The sequence below is a fragment of the Pelodiscus sinensis genome, chromosome 8, assembly GCF_052426305.1.
Source record: "Pelodiscus sinensis isolate ZL-2025 chromosome 8, ASM5242630v1, whole genome shotgun sequence".
Classification (NCBI taxonomy): Eukaryota; Metazoa; Chordata; order Testudines; family Trionychidae; genus Pelodiscus; species Pelodiscus sinensis.
This window is the reverse complement of record NC_143059.1, coordinates 69,098,701-69,115,783: the sequence shown is the minus strand read 5'-3', so window position 1 is coordinate 69,115,783 and position 17,083 is coordinate 69,098,701. Positions and strand designations below refer to the sequence as shown.

General features: G+C 47.4%; 1 protein-coding gene across 2 annotated transcripts in view; it reads left to right on the top strand.

Annotated features, from left to right (window-relative positions):
- SORCS3 (sortilin related VPS10 domain containing receptor 3) overlaps nt 1-17,083 on the top strand; it is a 498,174-nt gene that overhangs the window by 444,927 nt on the left and 36,164 nt on the right. For both annotated transcript variants that reach the window (XM_006135388.4, XM_075935518.2), the window contains exons 17-19: nt 2,920-3,033; nt 5,341-5,512; nt 12,890-13,076. In XM_006135388.4, the coding sequence (XP_006135450.3) occupies nt 2,920-3,033; nt 5,341-5,512; nt 12,890-13,076 (473 nt within the window). The remainder of the gene's footprint in view (nt 1-2,919; nt 3,034-5,340; nt 5,513-12,889; nt 13,077-17,083) is intronic.

Here is a 17,083-nt window from a genome sequence, read left to right as displayed (position 1 = left end):
CATACTCTCCTGTTCACCCCGCAGCCCCATGCGCCCTCCCCAGAATCATTAACTGGGTTTGTATTGTTGAATCATCCCTATTAGCGATGCACCAGCCAGAAGGGATCAGCTTGACATACTGATCCTAGAATGAGTTTGCAGAGCTGACAGTTATGGGGAGGGGTGGGGTGGGGTGGAGTGGGGGAAGCAGCAAAGATTTTCAGGACTGACTAGTGATTTGGGGCCTCTCCGTTTTCGATGCGCCATCAAAGACATTTTAAAGGGGCCTAGTGTTTCTTTGTCGGCACTGAGCGCCCTTTCTGGAAAGCACGGTCATTTCAGATATCCCAAGTCGGGCACCGCAAATCACCAGTCAGTTTTAGAAATCTGGGAAATTTTCCATGTAATCTCGAAGAGATCGGATGGGGAGACATATGGAGCTACGCTTTGTCATTGTGTGTTGGTCATTATTCAGGGCAAGACCACAATTATGGGTCAAAGTGCATGGATTCAGTAAGCCTATGTGAAGTGTGGAGATAAATACAGGGAGGCTATCACCATTGCTACACACACAGAGACGCAATCATTTTAAAAAATCAATCTCCTGTCTGCGCGGAAACAAGGGAACTGAGAAGTGTTATTAAAATGCTTGCTGGTATTCACCACTTCCCTCTCCCGCCCCTCGTTCTTTATTTACTCTGTCAAGAAAAGACAGAGAGAGAAGCAGCTGGACTTGCTTATTTTCCTAATTTATGCAAACCCCGAGGCTTGCAAGAGGGAAGGTGGGCAGCATGTGAGATTTTAATATACAATTACCAGAAGTTAATGAACGAGCCCACAACCTTCGGGGCATACAGCAATGTTGTCTTTAATTTTATTAAATATTTATGCAGCTCTTTTCTTCTTTTGGGCAAACTACGGCTCCTCCTGCACATTTTTAATTACAGAATTACTGCCAGCCTGTTCTTTACGGTGCGGGGCTAACCCTCTGAGAATGATTAAATGGAACGTTGCGACAAAGAGCATTAGGGAATTTCTGAACCTTTTTATGCAGCTCGGAAATCTCTGCCCTCCAAAGACTACTGGCAACAGTGACTGCACAAAGAATTCATCTTGCTGAAACCCTTCTCTGAAACTTTCTGTCAGCGGCTCAGAGGCTAGCGTACTCATGGATAAAACATGTGGTGCTCTCTTGATGTCTGTGCTTCCCAAAGGGTTGGGCTTTGTTGGCTTGTCGTGAGACAAACTTTGGGATTCAGTTTTTTTTATCCCTCCCCTTTATCTAAAAATTACCAAGCCAGCTCCAGCTAGCCAAAGCGGGAGGCAGAGAGAATCTGATCCAAAGCCCAGCAAAGCTAATGGAAAGACTTCTTTGTGCTTCTGGTTAGCATCGTGACGTCAGATGTGTGAGGACATCTGAGTGTGTTTCCATCCCCTGAAGGTTCAGGGAGGATCAGTGAGCTCTGGAGACATTCTTGCTGTAACGGGGATCAAGCTCACATGCTAAAAATAGCAGAGCAGATGCTGTAGGTCTCAAGCTAATCAGGATCACCCGATCCTGTAGGTCTGAGTTGTGATGGCAAGCTCCCAGCTGCAGGGAAAACATACCTTCTGTTGTGTAACCATTAGATTGCAAGGGCAGCTCTGGTTTGAAGTGCTGTTTTGGACAGGCATCGGTCATGACTATGTTCAGACATGCAGCACTGTCATTGTTCAGTCATGTCGTTAGTCTTTGTTCTTCTGCCCGTCATTCAAGATAGTCTCCTTGCACTTTGTCTTTTGTGAGATGTGACAAGATCCTGGGACGTGCTTTGGGGTTTCATGGAAGGAAAGAAAATGCAAAAAAGAAAAAAAAATTGCAATGGATTTAGGTGGTTTTTTAAAAAAGTTAGAAATGAATCAGATGTTCTGTGTCTTCTCTCTTGCCAACACATGGAACCAAAATCTTCCAAAGTTCTGCAATGCTTCATGTTCACCATGAGGCCCAAAGTTGTGAGGGATTACATGCTCCCCCATTCGGTAGCCAAACCCTTTGAATAGGTCTTCCAGGTTCAGTATTCAATGCTTCCTGGAGTAGTATTACCCTCCCAAACTTGGGCAGACCATGGGCCTTCACAGTGCATATTCCTGCATTGGATGGACTTAAGCCTGTGTTTAAAATCAAGCATGTATTTAAGGACTCTGCCATCTCAGTTGCTCTGTTTTTACGCCATTCTGAGTCAAGGCTCATTCCGACATCCCTGGGAGTTGACTGAGAAAGGACACAGTGAAATCTGAGCAAGGACTCAAGAGTTTGGTTATCAATGATGGAGCAGAAAGCAGGATGAGTAGAAGAACAGCCCTTGTCCTGTCCCCCCATAGGTAGCATGACTCATCCAAACGCCTACATTTTCTATTCCGGTAAAGTTATAATTAAAAATAAAGCTTGTTTCCTTGGGAAAAGTCCATTTTAAATTTCCAGACATTTCTAGATGATACCCAGTGATGGTTGGGAATCCTAGGAATGTAGGATTGGAAAGGCCATCAAGAGGTCTTCCAGAAAGCCCCGTGCAGATACATATTTGGTACCCGTGTTTGCATCCGCAGAAATGATCCGTAGCTATCCGCATCCACCTCCGCAGATGCGGATACCTGCAGATATAACACAGATGTGCATTTACAGGGTTCTCGCTCTAAAATGGGTATCCACAAAAATGAGTTGACATCTGCAGCCACATCTGTGGATGCAGATACCCACAGATATAAAGCCAAGATCCGCGGATTTGCAGGGCTGTAGGCATCCAGTTCTCCCGCTGCTTTAAGGCATCATTAAGCATACCTGCACCAAGCATTTGCCTGACCTGTTCTTAAAATAACACCAGTGATGGGGATTCCGCAGTCTTCTTCCCAGTGCTTAATTACTGTGATCGGATGCTCTTCATTACCTGTTTGTTTCCATAGTGACTATGGCTATGAAAGACACAGTAGCAACCAGTGTATCCCAGCTTTCTGGTTCACCCCGTCCTTCCTGTCAAAGGACTGCAGCCTCGGCCAGACCTACCTGAATAGCACTGGGTAAGTAAGTCTAGTTGGCTCTTGGCTTTTGGTGACGTTGTGGTGTTTCCGGTAAGTCTGGACCATTAGTATTATCTCTCCCCTGCCTGGCGGTTCTCCAGTGTTATTTGTGAGGGTTTTCTTTTTTGCAGCCTTGTCTATATGGAACTGTGCCTTGTTCTTCAGACCCTGTGAGAAGTCCATTAACATAAGTGACATGTAGATATTGCATTGCTATCAAGTGATATATGATCCCTGGAACCAGCATTTTCATGCCACCACTACTGCAAAATTAAAGAACAAATCAAGATGTCCAGGTACTGAACATAGAAAAGGACATGCTTAGGGAATTTTCTGGGATTGTTCATATAATTTCTTTTTTCCTTTACTTGTTCTTATTTCTAACAGCTTGTTAGGGAGCTTGGATTTATGCTGGACATCCTCATGCAGTTCTGCCCCTCCCTTTCCCTTTGAGTCAAGCGTAATTTGTTATTGTAGGGTCCCCATAGTAATGGGTCTACACATGCGGGTTTGTCACTGAAACATCTTCATGTTCTGAGGCTGAATGTACTTTGAGGGGAGATGACAGGTTGCTCAAGAGTACCAGGCTCGGCCTGCTGGTTTGTTTGGGTAGGGTGGCTCCAGAATGCTGAGCAGCAGGTGGCTGCTTGTTTTGATAGGGTGGTTCTGGAACGCTGGGCTATAGACACGGGTGTGGTTTGGTAGGGCTGCTCTAGAACATTGGGCTACATACACTGGTTTGGTAATGCTGCTCTAAAACATCGGGCTACAGACACTGGTTTGGTTTGGTAGTGCTGCTCTAGAACATCGGGCTACAGGCACTGGTTTGGTTTGGTAATGCTGCTCTAAAACATCGGGCTGCAGACACTGGTTTGGTTTGGTAGTGCTGCTCTAGAACATTGGGCTGCAGACACTGGTTTGGTAATGCTGCTCTAGAACACTGGGCTATAGACACTGGTTTGGTTTGGTAGTGCTGCTCTAGAAGATTGGGCTACAGACACTGGTTTGGTTTGGTAGTGCTGCTCTAGAACATCGGGCTACAGGCACTGGTTTGGTTTGGTAATGCTGCTCTAAAACATTGGGCTGCAGACACTGGTTTGGTTTGGTAGTGCTGCTCTAGAACATTGGGCTGCAGACACTGGTTTGGTAATGCTGCTCTAGAACACTGGGCTATAGACACTGGTTTGGTTTGGTAGTGCTGCTCTAGAAGATTGGGCTACAGACACTGGTTTGGTTTGGTAGTGCTGCTCTAGAACATTGGGCTGCTGGCACTGGTTTGGTTCGGTAATGCTGCTCTAGAACATTGGGCTACAGACACTGGTTTGGTTTGGTAATGCTGCTCTAAAACATCGGGCTACAGACACTGGTTTGTTTTGGTAGTGCTGCTCTAGAAGATTGGGCTACAGACACCAGGTTGTTTTGGTAGTGCTGCTCTGGATCAATGGGCTGCAGGCACCAGTTTGTTTTGGTAGGGTTGATCTAGAACGTTGGGCTGCAGGCACTGGTCTGTCATTTTAACATTCTTTATGTGCTCCAGAAAACATTTACTTGGAGGTCTCTAGGAGGTGGCTGATGAGCGCCAGGCCCTGCTCCCCAATCTGTGACCATGGAGCTGCTCACAGATGCTGGCTATGACTGCAGGACAGCTAATGAAAGTTGGGCTATTATAAGACCATGCACGTGATTCTCAGGAAACCACTCAATGGGGCAAGTTTTTCATTCCCATGGGCTCACGGCAGCTGGGAGAGCCCCTGAGAGCATAGCTGCCCTAGAGACAGGCTGCTGGGGAGAAGGCAAGAGCCACTGCAGTCCAGCTCACCTTCCCCGGTTCCACAAGGCAAGGAGTAGGAGAGTTAATCTCCCAGATCAAGGCAACCCATTCAAGGGTCCGCTCGGGCTGTTAATCTCTGTGCTTCTGAACGGAGCCCGGAGAAACCTGCCCCTTAAATCTGAGCTGGACAAAGCTCCCATCAAATCATTCAGGTGCAGAATAGGTGCAAACAGAGCGTAACAAAAGCAGAGGGGAATGCGGTTGTGCAGGAGAAAGGGAGACAGGCCAGGATGCTGAATAGGCCTTCCCCAGCTTTCAGTGTGATATAAAGGTTTGTCTCACCTGTATCAGTCTGTTCTCACTGGTGGTCCCCGGAGAAGCCTGGATCATGATGTGTTTGGCTTCTGCTGTTTAATAAAGCTTTGCGGGGCGCCACCGCCGCAGCGTGTGGGCTGTCAGCCTGGGGCGGCGCTTTGCAAGGCAGACATGAAAAAATAAAACCGACTCACCTAACCCGAATGGTTCATGTCCCCCAGGTACCGGAGGATTGTGTCCAACAATTGCACGGATGGGCTGCGGGAGAAATATGCCGCCAAAGTGGAGCCGTGCCCCGGGAAAGCCCCCCGCGGGCTGCACATCCTCACTGCCGACGGCAAGCTGGCAGCCCAGCAGGGGCACAATATCACCTTCATCATCCTCATGGAAGAGGTAGGTCCCTGGGCACGTGGGACCAGCCGAGCGGGGGCTATCCCTTCTCTTCATTTAGAGGCCTCATTAGGAGAAGGGCCATCGGGGGTGGCATGATTCGAAGCCTTTCTCAGAAGGCGAGTAGAATGATGGACAAGACAGTTTTCAAAGAATGGGTAAAGCCATTAAGCATCCAACGGTATTTGAGGCCTAAATCCATCAGGCTTCTTTGCAAACCCCAGCAGGCTCTAATTTGGATGCCACCTTTTTGTGGATGCCTTTAATAAAACACAATTTCCTTGTTAAACATCTCCCGGCAGACTTTAAAGGTGCATGGGAAAAAGAGACAAGAGAAATTATCAAACACCTTCTCCATGTCACAAGGACAGGGCAGCTTGTGTAGATGGTGTCTGAGTATGAGCATGAATAGTCCTTGGTAAAAAGAGAGTTTCAGAGATTCGGTTTTCTTGGCATTCTGTGCTCTGTTCGTTTTTCTTTGTGCATTTCACTCGGCTCAGACAACACTGAGGTTGGCCAGCTTCATGGTCTGTTTCTGCTCTGTTTCGCTCTCCTGTTCTAATGCAATGGCATCGTGATTGGGTTTCCAAAGGGCAGAGGGATGCTTTTAATTTTTTTTAAGTCAAACTTTTGTCACTGATTTTTTGTAACATAAACATCAGAATATGAATTATGTGCCTTACAGTGTTACCAAGACCCGAACTCAGGTCAGGACCCATTCTACGAGGTGCTGTACAAATACATAACTCAGACCATTCCAGCCCCAAAGAGTTTACAATCTCAACAAAAAACGGCAGAGAACAGGTGGGGAGAGGACACAGCATTAGGGCATTGAAATAATTTGCCCAAAATCACACAGCTGGTGGTACTGTGAGATCTGGTACCAGAACCCATCTCTCTGGACTCCCAGTTCAGTGCTGTAACTATGGTATCATGCCGCCTTCTAATATGTTTTCTCTAACCTGAGGATTTTTTAAGCAGCCACATATTTTTCATTAAAAATATAATGCAATGAAATGGTTCATTATAATCAATCCGAGATGGCAGCGTCTCTTTGCATAGATTTCATATTCCTCCTGCTTCTGCACAATGGGAATTTCTTGTCTACCTGGCTGATTCTTTTATCTGGTTAAATGTGACAAGGTATAAAGATTTGTAGCGACATTATTGAGTGGGAGTTCAGAAAAAGAACAGACAATCTAAAAATTAGGAATCTAGTAGTAATTTATTAGGGAACTCGAGCGGAACAGCTGCACACAAAGAATGATAAACAGACGGGAATAAGGTTGCTGGCAAGGTAGCTGAAGAGCTGTGTTGGCACAAGCTTTCAGGGACTGAAGGATTGGATGAATAAGCAGGTAAGTAGGGTTAAGATGTTAAAAGATCATACCTGATAGCTCTCATGCCTATGCCTAAAACAGTATGGGTATGTCTAGATTACATGCCTCTGTTGACAGAGTCATGTACAATATGCTACCCAACATAGTCAATGAAGCGGAGATTTAAATATCCCCGGCTTCATTAAAATAAAAATGGCCACCACGCTGCGCCAGCTCAGCTGATCGTCGGCACAGCGTGCGAGTCAAGACGCGGATCGGTCAACAAGGGAAGCCTTTGTCGACCGCTCCTGTAAACCTCATTTCACGAGGCATAACAGAGAGGTCGACAAAGGCTTCCCTTGTCGACCAATCCGCGTCTTGACTCGCGCACTGTGCCGATGATCAGCTGAGCCGGCACAGCGCGGCGGCCATTTTTATTTTAATGAAGCCGGGGATATTTAAATCCCCGCTTCATTGAATATGTCGGGTAGCCTATTTTACGTGCCTCTGTCAGCAGAGGCATGTAATCTAGACATACCCTATATATTGTTACCTGAGATGGTCAAAATATGTCCATTGAAACATTTTGCTAAAGGTTGAACCTCTCCAATCTGGCATGCTCTGGCCCAGCAACACCCATGGTCCAGCATGCTTTTAATTAGCCAGATGTCCACTTATCATGGGGGTGGCCACATTTCTTAGGTCCCGTAATGTTTGTTTACAGCCACCAGTCCTGGCTCTCAGTGTTCTGTGCTGTCATTTAGCTCTAATTTATCCCTCAATGTCTTCTAAAAGCAGAGGAAGTATTGGTAATGCTGCCAGACACGATTGACCTCCCAAGATCTGGCAAATTCTCTGGTTTGGCACCGGTCAGGTCCCAAGGATGCCGGAGTAGAGAGATTCAACCTGTACTAGAAAACAGAATTTCATGACAAAAAATCTGTTATGGAGAATTTTTGGTGGCTCTTCTATGGTAAAATCAAAAAGTGTTCAGTTTTAAGCTAAAACAAACAAACAAACATGATTTCGGTGTTCTCCCATCTGCCACTACTGAGAACAGCCTCTCTCCGTCCTCTTTGGACCCCACTCCCCTCTTCAGGAAGTTGAAGGCTGCTATCGAGTCCCCCCTCACTCTGCTCTTCTGTAGACTAAACAAAACTTTTATAAATAAAATAATCCATGTATCAATTAGGCCATGTTCCCTCTAAGCTACACAGGGCATTCATGAATCTGCCCCACCTAGTCAGAGGCTCAGGGCTCTGTGGAGGGTGCTGACTGGCTGGGCAGGGCTGATTAATCACTTAGGAAGCTGTGCTGCCCCACAGTTTAGAAGAAACACCGCTAATAGGGAGATGTCTCTTTCAGAGCGGACTGGGAGAATCAAACCTGGGACCTGTGGAGCTTAGTGCATGAACCGTTATCACATGAGCTGAAAGCCAGCTGGCTATTAGCTAAGGCTGTGGAGCAGACTCGTTATTCTCTCTGTAAGTGCTCTTGATGCCACTGGATGGGACAGTGCGCCACCCCCAGCTGGTGTGTGGGTTATACTAGCATTGTCGTCCTTGCTCTGAGACAGCCAGAGGACGACAAAGCTGCTCTGCTTCAGGGTTTTATTGCTTTGTGAACTGAACAGATGAGAACACACTGCGGGCTGCTCTAACTTGCCCCTGGCCAATGTGGTCTCCCAAGGACCAACCACCACGTCCAGTCAATGCTCCTTTCTTCCCTCGATGCCCACAAAGGGCTGCAGGACGGGGTACATTTTAGCGCCCTGCACATTTGTGTCTAGATGGTAAAATATAAACATCTGGGTGGAAATCCTGGCCCAATTGAAGTCAACGGGCTGTTGAGTTTAGTGGCTTCAAGATTGCATCCATTGTTTACACCCTTCTGGGGACAAATCGCCATGGCAGCACTGGGATTGGAAAACTTTCGCAGCTGAGCTTGAATGGGGAAGAACAGCCACGGTATCTTATAGGTAACACCCATCCCCATCCAGCCCACTATCCATCAGCTGTCCCCAGCATTCCATTTACAGAGTTGCAAGCTTTACAGTGGGCCATTATCACATTCCCATTGAGTTGTTTACAGGACCGACGCTATAAAACGTGCCTCGTGAATATATCAGGAGAGCAATGATTTGTATCCATTTGAAATGCTTCCATTTCATTTCCACTTTAATTTATATTCATAAACCTTAGAATAGCTGACAGTGTTGAGGGGCAAATGGCCCCCTTTTGCTATTTCAATGCTAGGTATGCAGCTAAGAAAATGGGGAAAGGCAGATTAATGGTATCGCTGGTTCTGCATTAAAGCATGAGGCCAGTAATTGGGTGGAAGGATCATCTGCTACTGTTTAGCTAGGAGAAATCTGTTCCCTAATCTCCATATCAAAATCTTTCCTTTGTATAAAGGGCAGGGGAAAAAACAAACAAACCGAAAAGCCCAGTCAATGTGGAAAACGAAAAGAAAATGGCCTGGTCTGAACTCCAGAGATGGGGGATGGAATTTTCAAGCAGAAGTCACCCAGACTGAATCCAAACCTCATCGGGTTTCTTACAATATCTTCAGTGGCCTCCCTGCCTTGCCCAAGCCCTTACAGAAAAGTCCTGCTTCATTGAGTGGGCTGTAGTGAATTCATGGATTCCCAGACCAGAAGGGGGCATTGCAGTCATCCGGTCTGATGTCCTGTATGAAAGAGGCTAGAGGATTTCTCCCAAATACTTTCTAAAGGAGGCTGTTTAGAAAAAAAAATCCAACCTTGATTTAAAACCTTCATGGAGTAAGCTTTCTCTCCAATTTTTGAACCATCCTGGAGAGTACAATAGAAGTATTCTGTCCCTGCTGAAGAATTGTATACACTGATTAAAAAGCGTCGTTTTCAAAAGGATATCACCCTCTACTACAGTAAAACTCCAATAGTCCGGCATCCAATAGTCCGGCACTCCTGATAGTCCGGCATCAAGATGGCAAGAGCCTAGTAAGTGAGCTTCGGCAAAAAACGAGTCACAAGGTAACAGCGGCAGCAGCTGAACCGAGCAAAGAGGGTAAAAAAGGGTTAAAAAACTAAAACATCACAGTATACTGTATACAGTATGTACAATAAAAAGGGTTAAGAACACTTTATATACAGTATATAATGTATACAGTATATATATAACCTTCTTATAGTACCGCCTGATAGTCCGGCATATCCGATAATCTGGCACCACCTAGGTCCCAAAGGTTCCGGATTATCAGAAGTCTACTGTAAATACAATAGGGTTTATAGCACTCAGTTACATTTCTACAGACACCTGTTGGCTTCCTCCCTGTCTAATTCCATTGGACTTTTCCATATTTCGAGAGAACAAAGGGGAAATGTGCTGGCCATTGAAATCAATGACAAAACTCTCCTCGATTTCCATGAGGCCAGGGTTTCACCGGGTGTCGTCCTCACAAAAGCTCCATGCATGCACAGCATGGTGGTCCTGGCAGAGAGGCAAGGGTTGGAATGGACCTGGTGGTTAAATGATGCAATCCATGCGGCTGAAGGTGGAGGTAGATTGGCAGGGAAGAAGCTCACACAGTCACTCTCTCCTCTGCTGCAGGAGAGGGGTTTCCATACCTGCTCCGCTAGTCATTCAGGGAAAGATTTGTCCCAGAGCCTGAGTAGCCGTGCTGCTGTACCATTGGCTTTGTCTACCTCTCGAAATGCTCTTGTGTTTGCTTTACAATGGCATTGGTGGTTGCTTGTACATTTGGGTTGGCTTTGCTTCTGGCCAGAAGGGTAGACGGGCTGCTCCCTCCATAGAGCTGTGTAGTGAATCAGATGGAATTGGTGACAACCATGTGAGCAAACCTTCCCTGTCAGAAGAGGACTACAGACGGCTCTCTGATTTTCTGCCGCTGACTCAGGTTAGAGCATTCTGAAAGCTACTCTCAATGTAGAGTCTGTTTGGGTATGTCTGCACTACCTCGAGGAGTTCCACGAGGAGTACAGGTAGTTCAGAATAGGAAGCCTAATCCGAACTACCTAGTTCATGCCACGTGTAGCCGTGGACAAGGAGTCCGAACTAGCGGACATTTAAAAATGGCGGCACCCTGCAACATGCAAATGAAGCCTGGGAAATTCAAATCCCGGGCTTCATTTGCAACTCCAGTTGCCTACATTAACCACCCTAGTTCGAACTAGGGTGGTAGTGTAGACATACCCTTTGATATCTGGGATGGAGCATCCCAGGGAATCTAATTATGCACTCAAATACTCTCTCTCTTTTGCCCACACTCCCAGTCCAAACTGAGTGTGTATCACCTTAAAGACAGGACCTGAGGCAGTCAGTGCTGATCTGCATGCAAACCTATGCAGATTTAATATAAGGGTGATTTTAAACTGACTTGATTAAATCAGCAACAAAAGCCACATGGGCGCTTTTATTCTGGTTTAAAGCAGGCTTCTTTTGATGTAGCCGATTGGGAGCAAGTTTAAAATGAACCACTCGGCTTCTCTCTTAACTGCAGTTGACTCAGGCACTTACCTGGGTTTGAGCCCAAATCTCCTTATCATCAATGCAGCAAAGCATTGACCTGGGTTTGGAGCAGTGTTCCCTGTAAGCTGAGCCCTTGTGCACATGGCTGCCCATCAGCACCTGGACGGCATGCTCAGGGCCGTCCTCACCCAGAATATGCAGCTACGTAGGGCACCTGAAAATTTGGGGTACCGTTGGGTCTTAATGTCCACCCATCCCGATTCTTCTTATCCTTGTTCTGTGGCTTTTCTTCCCAAGAGGCTCTAGTGAATAGCCTGCCCAAGCCAATAGCAAAACCCTGAACCTGTGAAAGAGCCCTTCAAATGGTAAGGAAGCCACTGAACATGCATTTACCAATCCCAGGTACAAAGTGTCGGTTTCTGAATTGACTGTTAGCCAACAGGACCTTAGTTTCACATTTGTTTTAAAAATATTTCATTGGTGTGTTGCTGAAGATAAAGTCACACTTCTAAGAAGTCATTCTCACCCCCCACTCCTGGCTGCCATGGGGCATAGGGGCACCAGTTTAAGAGTACTGCATGGGGCCCCAGAAATCCTAAGAACAGCCCTGGGTGCACCTAGCTCAGGGGTGGGCAATAATTTTTGAAGGAGGGGGCACTTCATGAATTTTGGAAGTGGTTGCTGGCCACCTCCAAAGGGGTGGGGCCTCGGGTAGAAGGGGGCTGTTCCCTCTAGGTGCAGCCCACCCCTGGCGGGGGGAGGAGACTTCACGTGCTCCCCTACCTCCAGACCCTGAGTGGTCTGGGGACGGAAGAGCACATGAAGTCTTTGCCCCCTGCCCTTTCCCTGTCAGGGGCATGTGGTGCCTAGAGAGAGCCACCAGCTGTTTTGAGCAGCTGGTGGTTCCTTCTAGGCACCACGGGCCCCTAGAAGGCAGAGGACACTTTGCGCACTTCCCCACCCCAGGCCAATCAGGGCCTGAGGGTGGGAGAACGCGTGAAGTCTCCTGCCCTCATGTCTCGCCCTGCCAGGGATGTGGGGAACTCACAGGAAGCTGCCAGCTGTTTTGAACAGATGGCGGTTCCCTCTAGGTGCTGCGTGCCCTTAGGCGGGGTTGGAGACTTTACGCGCTCCCCTGTCCCCAGGTCTCAATTGTGGGCAGGGAATTGGCAGGGCGGCTGCGGGCCAGATCCAGTTGTTTAGTGGACCAGATCCGGCCCCGTTCCCTATTTTGCCATCCCTGGCCTGATCTTGCAGCAGAGCTGTAACCAGCCAGAAATGCAACTTTTCCCATCTCTGCTGCCCCCAACGTCGCCACATTTTGGATGCCCCTTATACATCACTGCAGTGGTGGTCTGCCTCTTTGAACCGCTGGACTGGGGCGGGAGGACAACAGCTACTCACACCTATTAATGTTCAGGTTCTGGGCATTGCCAACTAGACCCAAGAGGAGCCGGAGCGGGCTCTGGCCATGTCAGGGGGTGTTACAGGGCTTGTCTTCGCACTAACCCAATGAAACTGAGCAGCTGGTGGAGTGTCCCATCTATCAGCTTTCTCAGCTGGGTTCCTAACCACAGTGTTCTCCACTGCAGGGCGATCTCCAGAGGACGAACATCCAGCTGGATTTCGGAGATGGCATTGCCATGTCCTACGCTAATTTCAGCCCCATTGAGGATGGCATCAGGCACGTTTATAAGAACGCTGGGATCTTTCAGGTGACGGCCTACGCAGAAAACAGCCTTGGTTCCGACACTGCAGTACTCTTCCTGCACGTTGTCTGTGAGTAGATTTGGGACACAAACCAACTCAGACATATCACTGTAGCGCCCCTCTCCACCCAATTACCTTCTTTAATGCCAATCTGCCTACAAGTTTCGGTGGACAGGTCTGGGTTCTTCTGGATCCTGCCACCCTCTCAGCAGGGTATATCTTTATTTTTTCCTATGAATTTATTTGGCAGTGCCTCCACCCCCCTCACTCCTTCCTGGCAGGATCACCAGGGGATTTTGGGAAGAAAATTCTAACCACAGGGTAATCCCCACTTACTTGCCAGATAGTTTGAGACTTCAAAAAATAACACAAACACATACAATATATTCAACACAATAATTATATTAAACAGGAAACAATTATAACAGAACCGGGTAAAACACTATTTTTAGGATCACCGGTGCCCACGCTACTAATACCTATGACTATCCCCAGTGACGTGACTGGATGTAGCAAATGTAAGATTAGTGTTCCGTTGGTACGCATACTTTGTTGGGGCCCTTGATGACCTATGACCACAACATTCTTCTCCGCAGTGGTTTAGCAGTGTAGCTGACTGGGTTCAGTACAGCCCAAAGGACTCACAAGCGGGAGAAGTGGTAAATCCTTCCACAGGTTTAATATGCAGCAGGTTATAAAATCCCCAAACCCTTACTCCCTGGCTTGAGGACACAGTTCAGGGAGTAGGGGGTCCCCAAAACAAATTCCCAGACTGATTAACTAAAAGATGGTGCACTCACAAAATCCATGAATGATCCTCCGGCTCAGAGATGACTCTGGACTCCTCAGTCACTGCAGAGGGGGTGATCTCTGCTAGCAGGGATCCTATTCAGGCAGGAATCAGGCTGCTTCGGTCTCAGGACTTCCCCTCACCACGAAGGTACTGTACTAAAATCCAAACTGTGGTGTCCTAGCCCAACATCCAGACACACACACAACTACACAGCAGCCCTCAACTAGCAGACAGAGCAGAGCTGACCATGTGGTGACGGGTGTCTCACCTAGGGAGCTGGAGGTCTAACTCAGCCTGGATGGGGAAGTTTCCCAGCAAACTCTACAAACTGGGAATCATCAGTGGAGAAGGAAAACCCAGCTGTGGGATCTTGCTTTCAGGTCCCTAGAGGTCAGTTCTCAAGGGGGACCCTGCATGTAGGCCTGGGGCTTACCAGCTCCCTTGCCCTGGCTGGCTCCAGACTGACTCACAAAAACAAGGGCTTCTCCCCTTTCCTGAATTCCCTCCCTATTTGTTACCGGGCAGACTCTGAGTTTGCCTTGGCTCCCCCTCCCTGAGCTGCCAGCAGACAGAGCCCCAGGAATCTAGGTAATCTCCTTGGGGGTTACATCAACTTTTCAGTGGGGCAGAAATTCGGATTTTTTGGTTGCGCTCTGCTCTCCACATTTGTGCTTTGCTGGAGAGCCTCGTGTCTAAGGTCATGTGACTGAGCTAAAATCTCAGCTCTTATTTTGAAACAAAGGATGTTTCTGGGCCTGCTGGTTTCAAGAAAAGCTTGGAAACGGGACCCAACCACATTCTCAAGGCTCAGAAATCAGAAGAAAAACAAAACAACCTCCAAACGCGTTCTTCTTTTTTAAATGCTCTGATTTTAAGTATGTCTCCTGATGCGTAGGTCCGTGACCTGGGTTTTTTGAATATTTTGGGTTGGCAATGCTGATTAAATATGGCAAAGCCATTAGGCATGGAACATTTTCTGGGGCATTAATAATATGTGAGTGCTTAGATTGTGCTTTTCATATTTAATATGCTTGACAAAGATTAGCTATTTTATCCTCACAAAGAAAGGAGTGAAGGAGGTAAATACCATTCACCCTATTTTATACTTAGGTTACCTGAGATCCAGGGAGGTGAAATCATTTTCTGAATATCCAAGAAGAGAGAAGGGTGAATAAGTTTAGTACCTAGGGATACATCTAGACTACATCCCTCTGTCTCCAGAGGGATGTAAATTAGACATACCAAAATTGCTAATGAAGCGGGGATTTAAATATCCCGCACTTCATTAGAATAAAAATGGCCGCCACTTTTTGCTGACATGGCAATTTGCTGGCAAAAAGCGGCAGTCTAGACGGGGATCAGTTGGCATGGAAAGCCTTTTCCAACCGATCCTGTAAACCTTATTGCACGAAGCATAAGGGATCAGTCGGAAAAGGCTTCCCTTGCGGACCGATCCCCGTCTAGACTACCACTTTTGCCAGCAAATTGCCACGTTGGCAAAAAGCGGCAGCCGTTTTTATTCTAATGAAGTGCAGTTATTGAAATCCTCACTTCATTAGCAATTTCGGTATGTCTAATTTACATCCCTCTGGCGACAGAGGGATGTAGTCTAGACATACTCCAGGATAGAAATTCGGGAGATTGGCGCTTCCTGTCTTGTGCTTGGACCATTCAGCCACCAAGCAGGAGAGCTCCCTTAATCCAAATTCCTGATGGCATTCCTGCCACTCAACTATCTTCTCCTGCAAACACACCTCTCCTTCCTGCCGCTCACTGGCTGTGCTCCCTGGGGCTGTACGTTAGTCTATTGTTTCGAATGGTTGGTGGTCGGTTTCAAGCGGGGTGCCCCGAGGATTGGTTCTAGGGCTGGTTTTGTTCAACATCTTTATTAATGACCTGATGAGGGGATGGATTGCACCCTCAGCAAGTTCACAGATGACACTAAACTAGGGGGAGAGGTAGATATGCTGGAGGGCAGGGATAGGGTCCAGAGTGACCTCAACAAATTGGAGAAATCTGATGAGGTTCACCAAAGACAAGTCCAAAGTCCTGCATTTGGGACGGAAGAATCCCAAGCATTGTTACAGGCTGGGGACCAACTGGCTAAGTAGTAGTTCAGCAGAAAAAGACCTGGGGATTACAGTGGATGAGAAGCTGGATATGAGTCAACAGTGTGCCCTTGTAGCCAAGAAGGCTAATGGCATATTAGGGTGCATTAAGAGGAGCATTGCCAGCAGATCTAGAGAAGTGATTATTCCCCTTTATTCGGCTTTGGTGAGGCCACATCTGGAATATTGTGTCCAGTTCTGGGACCCCCATTATAGAAAGCATGTGGATGCATTGGAGAGGGTCCAGCAGAGGGCAACCAAAATGATTAGGGGGCTGGAGCACATGACCTACAAGGAGAGGCTGAGGGATTTGAGCTTATTTAGTCTGCAGAAGAGAAGAGTGAAGGGGGATTTGAGAGCAGCCTTCAACTTCCTGAAGGAAGGTTCCAAAGAGGATGGAGAGAGGCTGTTCTCAGTGGTGGCAGATGACAGAAAAAGGAGCAATGGTCTCAAGTTGCAGGGGGGGGGGAGGTCTAGGTTGGATATTAGGAAAAGCTGTTTCCCTAGGAGGGTGGTAAAGTACTGGGATGGGTTCTCTAGGGAGGTGGTAGAATCTCCATCCCTAGAGGTTTTTACGTCCCATCTTGTCAAAGCCCTGGCTGGGATGATTTATTTGGGATTAATTTTGCTGTGGGCAGGGGGCTGGACTCGATGACTCCTGAGGTCTCTTCCACCCTGGGATTCTATGAGTCTATGATTCAAATGGCAAGAGCCTGTACAGAGGGATCAGTTTTAAACTCCAAGCTAGGAAAATGTCCCTTGAATCTTTTAACACGCTTATAATTCCCTCAAAATCAATCACAACTGTGTTTAACAACCAGTTATTGGCGCATTAACAGCTCTTGGCTTCACCGTGGGTCATTAGCGAACACAACGTAGTTGTTAGCCAGCAATAGCAACCACTGACTCAGGGATTATTCAATTTTATTGTCGGATTTGCCATCCACTGGCCGGATTCTAGAGAGAGACTCACATGGCCCTTGTGAGCAGGGGCTGGCAAGATATGGCCCAGGAGCTGGAACCGGCCCGCCCACCCTTTTAACCCGGACCACCCACCCATGTGGCACAGAGAAGTGCCACAAAGTGGCTAGCTGCTTCTTGTGGCCCTTTGAGTTGTGGCGGTTTGGAGCAGACTTTGCACACTGCCCCGGGCCCCCAGCAAAACCTCTCAGCTC